The sequence below is a fragment of the Ipomoea triloba genome, chromosome 1, assembly GCF_003576645.1.
Source record: "Ipomoea triloba cultivar NCNSP0323 chromosome 1, ASM357664v1".
NCBI classification, from domain to species: domain Eukaryota; kingdom Viridiplantae; phylum Streptophyta; class Magnoliopsida; order Solanales; family Convolvulaceae; genus Ipomoea; species Ipomoea triloba.
The window spans coordinates 19,122,305-19,137,591 of NC_044916.1; the positions used below are offsets into that span (position 1 = coordinate 19,122,305).

The 15,287-nt window shown below is 36.1% G+C and overlaps 1 protein-coding gene across 4 annotated transcripts; it reads left to right on the forward strand.

Moving 5' to 3' along the window:
• Nucleotides 1-1,453: 1,453 nt before the first annotated feature.
• On the forward strand, nucleotides 1,454-9,545 carry LOC116021799 (polyadenylation and cleavage factor homolog 4-like). Of its 4 annotated transcripts, XR_004099072.1 has the most exons (8): nucleotides 1,454-2,218; nucleotides 3,808-3,909; nucleotides 4,093-4,350; nucleotides 4,817-4,945; nucleotides 5,041-5,514; nucleotides 6,521-8,419; nucleotides 8,728-8,842; nucleotides 9,139-9,545. XR_004099072.1 is itself a non-coding variant. In XM_031262290.1 (7 exons), exons 1-7 carry the CDS (start codon nucleotides 1,823-1,825, stop codon nucleotides 9,123-9,125), a joined length of 3,276 nt encoding a protein of 1,091 aa, XP_031118150.1. In that variant the 5' UTR covers nucleotides 1,454-1,822; the 3' UTR covers nucleotides 9,126-9,545. The 4 variants fall into 4 exon arrangements, 3 of the variants coding, with proteins under 3 accessions (XP_031118150.1, XP_031118141.1, XP_031118159.1); XM_031262290.1 differs by lacking the exon at nucleotides 8,728-8,842 and having other exon boundaries at nucleotides 9,108-9,545; XM_031262281.1 differs by lacking the exon at nucleotides 8,728-8,842.
• The last annotated feature ends 5,742 nt before the right edge of the window (nucleotides 9,546-15,287 follow it).

The window sequence follows — 15,287 nt, forward strand, 5'->3', positions numbered from 1 at the left end:
TATATATATATATATATATTGATAATGAATAATTTTAATTGTAGAAAACAAAGACAATATAACTAATGAGATTATATCTTTTTTTTTTAATTTTTTGATAATGAATTTTTGTTGTTGAATAAAGACATTATTGTAAACATCGAATTCTAAATTAAAGAAATGCATATGTATTATTTTCTTTTGTGTTGTAATTACTAATTTATTTAATTTAATAAGAGTAATAGGGTGGGTACTCACTTTTCAATAATATACTCTAACATATTCGTAGTATGTAGGGATGTCAATGTGCCCCATCCCCGTCCCCATCGGGAACGGGGACGGGGATGGAGAAATTTTGCGGGGATCGAGGACGGGGACGGGAAATTTTTGCAATTCCCTGCCGGGGACGGGGACGGAGATAGGGATACCCCTCCCCGCCCCGCCCCGTCCCGTCCCCGAAATAAAAAATAAAATAAAAAATATATATATATACATTAATTATTTTAGCTAAATTTATAATGTTAAAATATATTCCAATTTAATTTGTATTTTAATGTTAATTAGTATACTGTTTAATTTGTTTACTAAATTTGTTAATTAGTATACTGTAAATGTTAATTTTATACTGTTAAAATAGTACGTAGTATACTGTTAATTAAGTAATAAACTAAATGAAATTAGTATACTGTTAAATTAGTATAATGTTAATTAGTATATTGAATTAGTATATTGTTAAATTAGTATAATGTTAATTAGTATACTGTTAATTAAGTAATGAACTAAATGCCAAGGACCTTGTGGTACAGTGGTATCAAACCCTTTCCTTTATACGGGAGGTGCAGGCAATATAGTAGTTATGAACAAATACTGCATTGTAATAGAGTTAGTAGTATTCAAAAAAAAAAAGGTAATGACCTAAATGAAATTAGTATACATACAAACTATTTGAAGAACATTATACATTTGGACTATTTTTAATTTGTATTTGCTATTTTTGGATTCGAATTTGAACTTCGGTAGTTTGTATTTTTAAAATTGTTATTTTTTTGTATTTTTTAATAAAAAATTGTACTAAAATAACACTTTGACTAGGAGTTGACCGGGGATGGGGATTCCCCGTCCCCCGCGGGGACGGGGACGGGGTTGAGGTGGCGGCGACGGGGACGGGGATACCCCTCCCCGCCCCGCCCCGCCCCGTTGCCATTCCCATTATGCCAAAATTGAGATGAAGTTCGAACTTAAGACTTTTCTTATAAAAAATAATTAGTAAGTTAAAAGTTAATCGAATATTACGTTATTAAAGTTTATATTAACGGAATGTGAGGTTATTTAACGGAAGAAAATAATATAATAGAGGGTAAAGAAAGAAAAATTAAAAAAAATTACTAAAATGTAATATATATATATATATATATATATATATATATATATATATATATATATCTATACATCTCATATATTGAGAGGTGCAGGCGAGAGCGCTCGCTGTATTGCTACTCTTCCCAACCGAGAGGAAACCCTAGATTTCTACCCGAATCAATCTACACATGCCCAACCGATAATCAATTCGGCTACCGGGTCTCAGATTTGTCATTGTATACTTTGAGATGCAGTTTTTCAGCTTCAGGTTTCTATGTGAAGATGCATAGATCGGATTTAGTGTCATAGTTTTTCATTCTTGTAATTCTCATTTACATAATAATGATGAATGAGCTATAGACTTTTAATTTAATTTAATTTAATTTAATTTAATTTAATTTAATTTATTGTGGTTATTTTTGTAACCCTGTAATTGATGTACCATAGAGTGGATTAGGGTTTGTTTGAGCGGTGAGAATAATTGATGGAGATGGAGGATTCTCGTAGACCATTTGACAGATCGAGAATCGAGCCGGGGCTGAAGAAACCGAGATTAGCTGAAGATCCTGCTACGAATCGTACGCTGAATGGACGGAGTTTTGTTCAGCAACGGCCGATGGCTTCAGGCTCAGCAGGCTCAAGATTTCGAGCTAGCGAGAGGGGAGGAGGAGACTCAGAGAGTAGTGACTCAGTTCGTGGATCTTATCCACAACAACAGCAGCAACAGAACCATCAGGAGCTGGTCAGTCAGTATAAGACGGCTTTGGCCGAGCTGACCTTCAATTCGAAGCCGATAATCACCAACTTGACTATCATTGCCGGCGAGAGTATTCCAGCTGCCAAGGCTATTGCAGCCACGATCTGTGCCAACATTCTTGAGGTGATATTCCGGATTTAAATGCACGTGTTCAATTTAGTGTTATATTTTCTTTTTTTTGTATTGTATAGGAAATATTATCCTACAAAAGGTGAAGCTCTTAGATTCTCAATTATCAGGTTAGATGAGCTCTGTGTAACTTGGAGTATGTATGTGAATTGGTAAAATAATTGTACAAATGTGTTGGTAAGTAAATGAATTTCATGGTTTCATAGCATTTTGGCTTACTTTGTCAAGTTCAATTGTGATTTCAAGCATTACCTGTGATGACATATTAATTTGCTAGCTAAGGTTATGCTTTTTGTTGTGAAGTGACCACAAATCTATGGTTTTTAAAAGTGTTAAAAACAATGAAGACAGCAGGCTACTGATGCTTATATTGATATTTGGCTTTGGATTGATGAAGGAATAGAGAAATCATTGGTTGTTTATAATCATTAATCAAATGCATGAAGAACAGTACCGGTGGTTCCAATTTCCTTTTCTTTCTTTGGTTCTAACCCGAAGTTACCTCATTCTCTGCCATATGTTTGGACCTCCACATTGCTAGCACTGTTCATTTGTTTGCAATAAGTTGTCTGTTGTCACAGTGCAAGAATGTTGTGACATATGATATTATGTAGCATCCTTGTTAAGTTTCATTATGGTGTGCTTGGAACAATGGGATGTAGCTGTGTGATACTGTGATGCTACCCCAGGAATGATGTTTAGATAAATGAAGTGACCTGAGAATCATTTTGGATAATTTATAGGGTCTTTCCTAGTTGCAGAAACAGCATCAGTCAGTTGTGAGACATTCTTCTACATTTACAATGGGAATAACTCCTGGTAGTGCTTGATGCAAAAAGGATGTTTATCATTCGCTACTGGGGAAGGCTGACTTGAGTGCGCTAACAAACAGTCAAATGTTTTAGTTGTTGGCACTTGAAGATTGTTGCATCTCCATATTTTATGGTCAAAGAAAGGAAATGAAGCATATTGATATGGAATTGTTTGAATATTGAGACTGTAGCCTCCGAGATTATTGAGTTTGCATTTTCATTATGGATTTGAAATTATTTGGTTGGATTTCCGGATTATGTTACTAGTTCTCCTTGTTGACTGGAAATGACATTGTCATGTCAATGCCAGCAAAGTGGTTATATCTGTCCTTAATGGTAGTGTGTACACTTTCAAGTATCGTCTGATATTACAGGAGAGTTTATAAACACTTCCATTATATCTTGAAGGGGATTCTATGCAGATAACTACAATTTTATGCTATCAAGATATAAACTTTAATTATAACTTTTAAGCTATTAAATGTTTATTAATGTTGCACAAGTCCTTTGATTCATATGCAAAAGAATGCATTTGGTCTTGTTTCAGTTTATTCAGAATAGTGGAATTTCTCAACCCTTTTTAAGACACTTAGATTTTCTCTTGGTGCTCACTGTTTTGCTAGAAGTTATGCATGTGATCAGATATTGTATGTATTTATGTTAGTTTTTTTTTGGAATCAAACAATCAATACAGTAGGCCTTCTCTTTCTGAGTTGCTGTTTTAATCAATAGTGCACTTTTATTAATATAGCTATGGGAATTACTTTACAGGTTCCCAGTGATCAAAAGTTGCCATCTCTCTATCTTTTGGACAGTATTGTGAAGAATATTGGGAGGGATTATATTAAGTATTTTGCTACCAGGCTACCAGAGGTTAGATCATTGAGATGCTTATTGCCCTGCTGTTTTCCCCAACAGTGACTGCATTATTCTTCTTTCCTACTTACATAAACAAACACCAAATTGTAGTTTGAGAAAAGTTTTGTGAGTTGCTGGTTATTTTACCTATAATTTGGTTCTACATCTGAATTGTCACTAATTTTTTCTGCCTTCTAGGTTTTTTGCAAGGTGTACAGACAGGTTGATCCATCAATACATTCTGGCATGCGGCATCTTTTTGGAACTTGGAAAGGGGTGTTCCCTCCACAAACACTTCAATTAATTGAGAAGGAGCTTGGATTTACAACTGGGGTCAATGGTTCATCATCAGGAACAACTTCTAGAAATGAATCACAGACTCCACGTCCTGCACGTAGTATTCATGTCAATCCCAAGTATTTGGAGGCTAGGCAGAACCTGCAGCAGCCAGCTAAGGTAAGAAGTTGAACTTCAAGAGTCCAGATCTTTTGCTTTCTGAAATTAAATGGTTCTCAATTTACCTGATTTCTTGCTATTTTATTTTGAAGCTAGTTTTAAATTTTAGGTTCACTTTCATATTGCTGTTTCTTGTAAGCCATGTAATAATATACAGAATTTAACCATTCCTGAGCAAAAGTAACAACTTTTGTAAATTTACATTTAATTATGAATGATGAGTTTAAAACAAGTTGGTCGCTATTTACAGTGAAATGATATAAATTGTGAATCATGTCTATCACCTGCATCTATGCCTGTTAGTAATGGTGTTCATTAGTGGTGTTTACAATGGGAAATGTGGGGCTCTCATTAAGCTCTTGGCTTTCATGGTTTCATGCTTTTCATTCATTTATTTATTACTACATATTATTTTTCAATGCCTTGCTTTCCTTTTATTCATGTGCTTTATTATTGTAATATAAAGGCAAAGGGAAATGCTGGTGGCATTAGTGCAACACTTGTAAGCTCATCTGAGGATGTAGAGAGACTGGAGAGAACAGCCAGTGTTAGTTCTGGTCCTCCGGGTAGATCATGGGTGGATCCTTCTATCAAGGTTCAGTAAAATTTGCAGTTTTAAAAATTTCATCTTGTTTTAAATTCATGTTGGTTAAGTAGCCGTATGTGAGTTTATAATATTGTTGACTGCAGAATATTCACCGTGTTCAGAAAGGTCGATTGAATGAACCGGTCGCCGTGAAAACCATAAGTGTTGAGAAAACTGTAAATGTGGTATATGCAGATTCTGAATATGGTTCTGAGATATCAAGGCGCCCAGGAATGCATGGAGGAATAACTAGTGAAAAGTATAAGAAACAAGGACTTGACAAACAATGGTATGATTCTGAGAGCATTGCCACAGGTACAATCTCCAGCAAAAGGAATGGTTATGATCTTAAGCATGGACTTCAAAATTACCCCTCCCACAAATCTTCGAGTTCTGAAGCATATCTACATGCAACACAAGATTCTATCAATAGAAATAGCACTGAGTTGAATAGGAGCTGGAAGCATTCTGAGGAAGAAGAATATGCATGGGATGATATCCATTCGAGATTGCCCAATCATGCTATAGCCAAAATCTCGGTGAAGGATCATTGTACTCCGGATGGTTCTGAAAGAATGGTAAGTTTGTTGGTTGTGAAATTTATGTCATTGGTTTTTTACTTTTGTTCAGATAGTATTTGATTAGAGATCTATTATCTGATTCTTTTGCCTTGGTTGGCCCCACCCTCTTCCCATCATGCGCCTCATATTGTCTACTTGCATGTTATCTTTTGTGGCAATGTCTTGCAAGCAATGTTACAAAAATTGCGCCTAGGTGCCGACCGGCCGCGGCGATTTTGGCTGGAATCGGCCATTTCCGCGGCCGGCTAGGGCAGGTTTTTTCTTTTTAAATAATATTTTAGTAATTTTAAATCTTAAACATTTAAACTATTAATTTTTTTTTAGTTATTAAGTATTAACTATTTAACTATTAAAGCGGACTTAAAATATTAAACACTTTACAATTATTAAGTATTAACTCTTAAAATATTTTTTTTAATTTTTTTTTTATAAAATCGGGCGCCTAGAGATTTTTTCAACTTTGCTTGGAAGTTTGCTTTGTGCTAGTCATAAGCACTGTTGCAAAAATCCCCGCCTAGGCCGCCTAGACACCCGCCTAGGCGCTAGGCGCTCCTAGACCGTGGCGAATTGCTCCCTAGGCGTCCGCCTAGGTGGCTGGCCGCCTAGTGCCTAACTCGGCCGACTTGGCCGAGTTGGCGGCCGACTAGGCCGAATTTGGCCGAGTTAACTCGCCCAACTCGACAGAGTTAGCCGAGTTAACTCGAGCGAGTCGGCATTGTTAATTTTATTATTATATTTATATATATTTAAATTTATTTATTTATATAAGTAAGAGAAGTAAGATATATATATATATAATATAATATAATATATGACATACACCCACACACATGAATTAATTTTTTGTTTTTATAGGTCGCCGCCTAGAACCGCCTAGGCGCCGCCTAGACCGCTTAGGCGCTAGGCGCTAGTCTACCGCCCGACTAGCGCCTAGCGCCTACTGCAACCATGGTCATAAGAAAATACTTTTTCAGTGTATGTTGCTAATACTGTGCCAATGCAGGATATTGAGACTCAGCTGCGGAGATTGCAAAGTGAAAGGGATGTTGGGTCAAGCTTCAATCCTGATGCTTCCACTGCTTCTATTTCAATAGTGAACAAAGGCCAAGCAGCATTTGGACGTGAGGGATCATCACTGTGGGCAAGAGAGCTGCATTCATTAGATGGAGTTGCTGCTCCAGTGTCTGCTAGAGATTTTTCAAGTCACTCTGAAGACTATTCTAATTCTTTCAGTGGGTTGTCAAATGCTGGGAATTCAATTGCTAAGACATCTTGTAAGCCACAAACAGGATCAGTTTCTATTGGAACAGCAAGATTTGGACTATCATCAAATGCAGCTGTAGAAAAGGAGTCTCGCAGTGCTGCGTCTCCCTCTGCACAGTCACCGATGCACCAGCTTCCACCATCACCATCTAATCAAGTAGCTTTCAATATAGCAGAGCGAGACCAAGCCCAGGCTATACTCCGTCCAGATCCAAGAACTTCTCAATTTCCTAGGAGGTCGAATTTAGACCCCCGTCAAAGGTTTTATCAGGATTCTCAGCCAACACTCTCTAATAATGCCCATTTGGGTAGTTCAATGAGAACAAATCCCCCAAGCTTATCAGATTCTACTCAAGGAAGGGATCACAATCCCTTTGCTAAGCAGCTAGAACCAAAACCTGAGGTGGCTGAATATTTGGATCAAGCTAAGGAATTACCAATTTCTCAAATACCAGGTGTTACTGAGCCATCACTGCCTGTCAGTTCATCGTCTAGCCCTTCTATTATTCCAGGTGCAGAATCCCCCTTGCAAGCAACTACTAGCAGTTTGTTAGCTGCTGTCATGAACAGTGGCATATTGGGCACTAATTCTGTAATTGACAGCTTGCCTAGATTGAATTCTCAGGATGCAGGGTCTTTGTCATCTCAATCAGTTAAACTAACTATAGCTTCTACTAAGAGCAAACCAGCCACTGTCATAAGTGAGCCTTCAGAGGGGAATGCATCAGTTCTCACTACATATTCCCAGGGAAACCTGGAAAAGCCACCACTGCCACCTGGCCGACATCCTTCTTTTTTGGCTAGTTCATCCATGTCTTCTTCAAATGTGGTGAGTGCTGGCTCTAATCCAGTGTCAAGCCTTCTGAGTACATTGGTTGAAAAGGGATTGATAACTGCATCGAAAGAAGAGTCCTCAACTTCTTTTGAGTCACATGTACCTCCTCAAACTTTGAACCAGAGTCCTTCAAGTGTAAATACTAGTTCAGGAACAGCTTTGCCATTTGCAGTCTCCTCAGAAAACCCTTCATTGTCTATGGAGTACAGCCAAGCTCTTGCAAAACCTGCTGCTAAAGCTTCTGATGGTTTGCAGCAGTCTGTTGCAAGAGGTATTAAAAATCTAATTGGTTTTGTGTTTAAGCCAGATGTAATTAGACAGCCACATCCAGTTGTGATCAGTGAACTTATAGATGATCTACCACATGAGTGTGGTATATGTGGTTTTAAACTTAAGCTCAAGGAGCAACTTGATAGACATATAGAATGGCATGCATCCAAAGTTCCAGATATGAAAATGTTGAATAAGTCTTCCAGGAAGTGGTATGCAAATTCAAATGAATGGAATGTTGGAAATGCTAGCTTTGAGGACGGGCCTGTCGAAAAAATGGAATGTACTGTGCAGATGGTTCCAGCTGATGAAAATCAGTGTTTATGTGTCTTGTGTGGCCAGCTTTTTGAGGATGTTTTCAGTGATGAAATGGATCAGTGGATGTTCAAAGGTGCTGTTTATGTCAGTACTCAGTCTTTGGGCGACAAGAGTGGAAGAACTAACATGAGTCCTGCTCAGGGTCCCCTAGTCCACAAAAACTGCATTACAGAAAGTTCTGTTTATGATCTGGGTCTGGTTGAGGATATTAAACAGGTAAATTTGATGTGAATTTCCATGCACTGGGTCTCAATGATCTTATAATGTTTGTAACCATGGAGAGGGGTGGGGGATGCTGGTGTTTTGTGCATTGTATACATGTTTGTGTGACTGTGTGCTCATGTAATATCAGATTTTATAGTGTTTTAGGTGTTTCATCAAATTGAATGAGCTGCTGTCTGCTTTTGCATGTTGAGATATATCTGTTAAGTGTTAACCCTGATGCATCATTCTCCCAATGTGACTAAATGCCATGTCAACATCTCCAACTGACTTCATCTCAATTGGCAATTGCAAATTTGCAGCATGCCACACAAAGGAGTGCATGAAGCTGTGTCTGGGGTTCATTATATTATCTGCATCTGTTGATAGGTTTAATGGGGATGAGAGATATCAGTTCAAATTTGAAGCATGTTGTTGGTAATTTTGTTTTCATTTGGTGATTATTCTATATGGGATGTGTTGAGTATTATCAGTCCATTGAATAGGAGGCTGATCCAACAGCCTTTTCCTGCACCTCCAATGGTTTTGTACTCATGTTAGGGATCATATACATGTTATTGCATATTGATTTACTTGTTATGCATTCATATTTCACATATTGTTTGATATTCCCGACAATTTAAACAAAACTCAATTTAGATATACGACTTTTCTTGAATAATAAGTCTGTTTTCACAATCAGGAAGAAGACAATATCTGAGGCTTGAATGCAGAATTCTGGAAACTGGGCACTGCAAATTTGAGGGACTCCTCCCCAGTTTACATTATGTCTTCTGTCATGGGATGGAAGATCTGGTTCTTAGGCGATCATCGGCTTTTATTCTGTATCAAATTGAGAAGAGGGAAGTATTAGGCAGTGCAAAGCTTATATAGCATCTATAGTTTCTCTTTCCCCTGTTATTTTATTCAACCCAAAGTGGAATTTTGGCTGCATTTCAACTATAGCTGCAAGCCCCCTCTCTGCAGACCCCATCCCATGTACCCAAAAAAGAGAGTAAGTTAAAGAGTTTTGGTAATTATTGGTTAAACAATATGATGAGTATCATTAGTTTGTTTGCTGGTAAGACAAGTTTTATTAGCTCTATGACGTATTTCTTAGTGATGCTACAGTTTATTTTCACCCCTTCTATCCTGTGGATGCAAGCAATGACTAAGTAAAATGTCTGCACTGCATCAACATGTTGTAAATGACAACAAGAAAAACAAAATTTCTTCCGTCTTTATTTCTTGTTGACAATCAATTTTTTTGGGGGCAAACCAAGTCCTCAAATTATTCAAAAAAGTTCAATTTTACATTTGAAAAAAAAAAGTTTCATATAAACATTTCAACTTTGAAAAAGAAAACGTACAATTGATTTTCTTTTATTTGTAGGTTACTTTGTGTGGCTTTCACTTGCAATATCATTTGTTTTTTGTTTAGTCAATTTTTTAAACTTCCATTTTCAAAAATATGGTGAAGGTTGTCCTTGCACAAGCATTAGCTGTGGCCGTCCAACTGACCCAAGAGATCTATTATGATTATGATGTATAGTTGATTGGATATAAATAGCCATGGTGCCTGTTTTGAGTAGCCATGACTATCTTAGAAGAACAATAACAATGCAATCACACTATTCAAATATAGACAGTTACAACACAAATGGATTGAGTGTATGGTTGTTAAAGATAGGCAACCATGCATGTCGTGGTGTTAGAAGGACAATTTTAGACGTCTTCTTCAAAATGGAGTTTGGTATGACCATCTTTTGAGTTTATCTCATGCCAGTTATTAAGATATATTGTTGTCTCATGAAAAATGATTGAACACTAGATTACCTTAATTATTTCATAAGTCATCGTTTTTGGTGTTTCCAACATATCATGATTAACATACAATGATAATCCATTCTTAAATTCTAGAAGATCTTCTCAATCCAATCCATAATCGAATTGAATTGCCTTGCCCTGTGCAAAAATCATTTCCAAAAAAATCTCCAATGCTACTACTTGGCTACCTCGCAATCCACAAATAAGTGTAAAATAGAATTTGCACCCATACAACACAATTAGCAAATATGAAAAATATTTTACTCATCTCAAGTTTAGTGCGCCAGCGGTAGGTAAACATGTTTCCACCTTTGGAGCTGAGGAATATCATAATACTAGTATACCACATCTTAGTCCAATCAGTAACAGCTCTTCACGGTGTAATTACTTTTGTCATCCCAAGCACAGATCGAATTGCTTGCCACAAACAAACTGAGTGCTCAATAGGATGATCAAGATCATTGATATCAAACAAATTCAAAACCACGTAAAAACTATCCCCATAAAGAAATTAATTAATAAAGCATTAGACCCCATTTGTAAAAAAAATATAATCAATTCAAATAAAGATCAAAATACTACAAACACAAGACCACATCTTTTATTGCAAAGGGCAAAGGAAAACACTCAATGCCCGCACTTGTCGTTATTATTAAATAAATAAAGCTCAGGCACCCCATCAATTGCAAAAAATAATAATAATAATAATAATAATAATAATAATAATAATAATATAAAGGGCATAAAGACTTGGAGATCAAGAGAAGTGTTGAGAAGTGTTGAGAAGTGAACAACAAGAGATCGAAGTGAAGTGAAATACGTGAAAAATATAGAAAGGGGGGAAGATGAGCTATATACGAGAGAAAATCTTCAAGCATATTCTTCATAGAAATATCTAGAAAAGAGACCAAGTCTGTAAAGTCTCAAAGAGTTTGAGAGAAAAGAAAATTATATTTTTTTATAAGGAATTTACTATCTCGTTCACCTAGATACAAATAGTGAAACACCAGTGCTACCCAAGCACTTCCTGAGTGTCTTGCACAAAGCTACACTCAATCCCAAGTATCTCGTACAATGCTATATTCCTTACACCAACTAATTGTCTTGCACAAAGCTACAGTTAGCAACTCCGAGTGCCTCGCACAAAGCTACACTCCCTTGGGTTTTCACAAGCTCCCCTTGTTACTCAGCCCTATATCTACACCCAATAGAGATTTCCTTATAATAAAATATAATTTTCTTTTCTCTCAAACTCTTTGAGACTTTACAGACTTGGTCTCTTTTCTAGATATTTGTATGAAGAATATGCTTGAAGATTTTCTCTCGTATATAGCTCAACTTCCCCCCTTTCTATATTTTTCACGTATTTTACTTCACTTCGATCTCTTGTTGTTCACTTCTCAACACTTCTCTTGATCTCCAAGTCTTTATGCCCTTTATATAGATAATCAAATATATCCGTTGGAGCTTTATATAGATAATCAAATATATCCGTTGGAGCGGGATAATTTGATTTTTGAATGCTTGGTACTTGTAGCCTGATATCTTTGACAATTTTGATCGTTACATTCGTATTGAGTTGCAACTTGATTCTGACAGATTGATATGCATTTTCAACTTGCTTGTGATAAGCTGATATTCTTTTGAAAGACCTTCCAATTTTGGGAGTTGCAACTTGATTCTGACAGATTGATCTGCATTTTCAACTTGCTTGTGATAAGCTGATATTCACCTTCCAATTTTGGCATGTAGTTTAGAATAGGCTAATTATAATACTAGAACAAGAAATGACAAATAAAAACAGATTCTTACTATCTATAAAAAATAGGTGAGTGTCAAGTGTACAATTCTTACTATCTATAAAAAATAGGTGAGTGTCAAGTGTACAATTGTTACTATCTATAAAAAATAGGTGAGTGTCAAGTGTACAATTGATAAATATGAAATAAATAGGTGAGTGTCAAGTGTACAATTGATAAATATGAAATACTAGGCTAATTATAATACTAGAACAAGAAATGACAAATAAAAACAAATTCTTACTATCTATAAAAAATAGGTGAGTGTCAAGTGTACAATTCTTACTATCTATAAAAAATAGGTGAGTGTCAAGTGTACAATTGTTACTATCTATAAAAAATAGGTGAGTGTCAAGTGTACAATTGATAAATATGAAATAAATAGGTGAGTGTCAAGTGTACAATTGATAAATATGAAATAACGTATTAACGGATACGGATTTCAGATTTATCTACGCACGAGCCGCTCTTTCAACTTTGCTTGTGCTTGTGCCGTTGATAGTTGCCCTGGCTCTTTCAACTTTGCTTGTGCCGTTGATAGTTGATAGTTGCCCTGGCTCTTCCAACTTGCTTGTGATAAGCTGATATTCAAAATCTACGTTTATTGTGGTTTATTTCTGATCTCTCCTTGTACGAGCCGTTTAGCCGCTCTTTCAACTTTACTTGTGCCGTACGCTTATTATAGATGTGGTGGTTTATTTCTAATTTCTCCTTGTACGAGCCGTTTTAGCCGCTCTTTCAACTTTACTTGTGCCGTTGATAGTTGCCCTGGCTCTTTCAACTTGCTTGTGATAAGCTGATATTCAGCTTTCAATTTTGGCATGTAGTTTCAATTCTTTGAAAGGATCTTGTATGTATCTTGATGATTTTGATCCTAGAATCATGCTCATGTGTTCCTTCGCCTCTTGCTCCTTCCATTTTTAGAGTCATGCAACTTTCATGCTCCGCTTTTGACCGTGCTCCTTGCCATACTTCGAACCTAAGCATATTAGATTCAAGGCATCCCAAAAGCTTCTACCACTTCGCCATTAGCACTTTAGTAATCTATAGTCCAAACAATATTTATAAACTAACTGTGGTCAAAATACTTGTAGACCCAAAATTAATTTTCCAAATTAATTTTGTTCTTTTATTTCATTTTCACGAACATATGCACTTGAATTGATTTTGCGTGACTGAGAAATCCTTATTGACCTTTTGGCAATATGATGCTTAGCCTAAAATAAATAAAATTATGGGGATCTAAAATACATTTAGCTCATCAAAACTTTATTACAAAAATATTATTTTTCCCCTTTTTGATGACGCCAATAAACCTATACTCAGTCATTTGGCTTAGTCTTTTATTAGTATGATCTTGAAATAATTTTATTAATTTTAAATATAGCCATAGACAAGTTTGACAATTGTTTTTAGACCTAGGAAATGTGTTTTTAGCCAATAAAAACCTATTCGCATTTTTCGAATTCTTTGACATGTAAATTTCTTTTGTAATTTTTTCAATTATGCGATTTATACATGCTAAGCTTAAAAACCTTTTCAATCAACCAAACATAAATAGCAATAACACAGATAAATAATTATAAGCATCATATAGACAAAATATGCGCTTACCGTACCAAAATGCCAATTATTACAAGGATAAATTTATCCTTTAGTTCCTTTCTTGCTCCAATAAATTATTAACGTGATTTCTCATAGCAACAAAGTCATTAGAAAATTGAGCATCATAAAAGTTTCCACGTATCTGCCGGTAAGAAAGAAATTATAAGCTTCCGTGATCGTTTCGCCCGGTAGTGCTCCATTTTTAAACCATTCTATGCATTCTTCAATTGTTCTCCCATCTTTAAGAACTGCACTGTAATGTATGATGTATTTTTGAAGTTGTGTCTTCATCATTTCCCTTGCAAACTCCTCCATGGCTTTGAGATATATTTTGTTCAGGAACCCATTGTGCTTAATCTCCTGGGCTAGACTTCTTCAAACCTTTGGATACGTCTACTATGGTGAGTAGCCTAGGTGGTTGAGCTTTGCTTCTTTGTGAGACTTCATGATAGAAGTGCATCTTCTTCAATCAATTTATAACATGTTGGTCACAACTTCTTTGAATTAAACTGCTTCCACCGAACTGTACTCCTTTGCTTGCCAAAATGTTCTCCAAATTACTGAGTCTCATTTCCCCCTTTTTGGCATAATCAGTAAGCTCCACAATCATGCTTTGTAGGCCAGAAATAGAGGAATGAATGTTGTCATTTGAACCCTTTGTACAATCGACTTTGGTGTTGATAAATCCAACCTCATTGTGAACATCCCTTAGTTGATTCTCATGTTGGTGAACAACCTTTAGAAGATTTTTGTTTTGTTGCACAGTAAAAGTTTCACCACGTTTCCTCTCTTCACCAAATAACTTGGATTATTTGCACAATAAAAACATCTAAGTTGGCCTTTATTTTCGAATGAATGTTGTCAACTTGCATCTCCATTACTTGGTGCTTTTCAAACCATTTCTTGCAAGCTTTTGTAGGATTTTAGATATGAATCTTCAATCCTTTCGGAGTGTGTGGCAATGGCATTATCAACTTGAGCATGTAGTCCATGTTGTAAATCATCTATCTTCTTGAGCATCTCAATCAAAAGATTTTCCAAATGTGCTTGAGCTTCATTCGAACAAGTCTCATGTGTAGAGACTATCAAAGCATTTTCTTGAAGTTGATCCCCTCTTTGTTCTCCTCTTTCTTCTCCAACATGTGTTTGAGATTATTCTTCTCTTTCTTCTCCACCATTTGCTTGATATTGTTATCCTCTTCCTTCTCCAACATTTGCTTGTGCTTGTTCTCCTCCATTCAAAGCAACATCACCCAAGCTAACAAATGTAGTACCCAACCTGTGAGGTACCCTATCAACAATAGGTATTTCTTGACTCTCAAAATGAACAATAGGCATTGAAGTTTCTACCGGAGCAACATGTGTTTCCAATCTAGAAATTTCAATTATATTGCTCTTGCTAGTTCATTTCCTTCCAACTCAACCAAAAAATAATTTGACAAAGGTTGAAATGCATTCTCCACAATAGGTAATTTTTCTTTCCTTCTTTCGATTTTCTTGGCTCTCAATTTAGACAAAATGTAGCATTGATTGTAGATAGCCGTATAGCTTGAGAAACAATTTGATTCCCAATCCAATCTATGGAAAAATTTCTCTTCTTGCTCCATTTCAGATCCAACACGTGAAGCCATTGCATGATAGGAATGTAGTCT

What these genes read in the sequence shown, in the direction of transcription:
- LOC116021799 (XM_031262281.1), top strand. Translation starts at nt 1,823, where the DNA reads ATGGAGATGGAGGATTCTCGTAGACCATTTGACAGATCGAGAATCGAG. An exon ending in ACCTGCAGCAGCCAGCTAAG is followed by an intron (nt 4,351 to 4,816) that starts GTAAGAAGTTGA and finishes TGTAATATAAAG; the next exon opens with GCAAAGGGAAATGCTGGTGG. An exon ending in CGGATGGTTCTGAAAGAATG is followed by an intron (nt 5,515 to 6,520) that starts GTAAGTTTGTTG and finishes GTGCCAATGCAG; the next exon opens with GATATTGAGACTCAGCTGCG.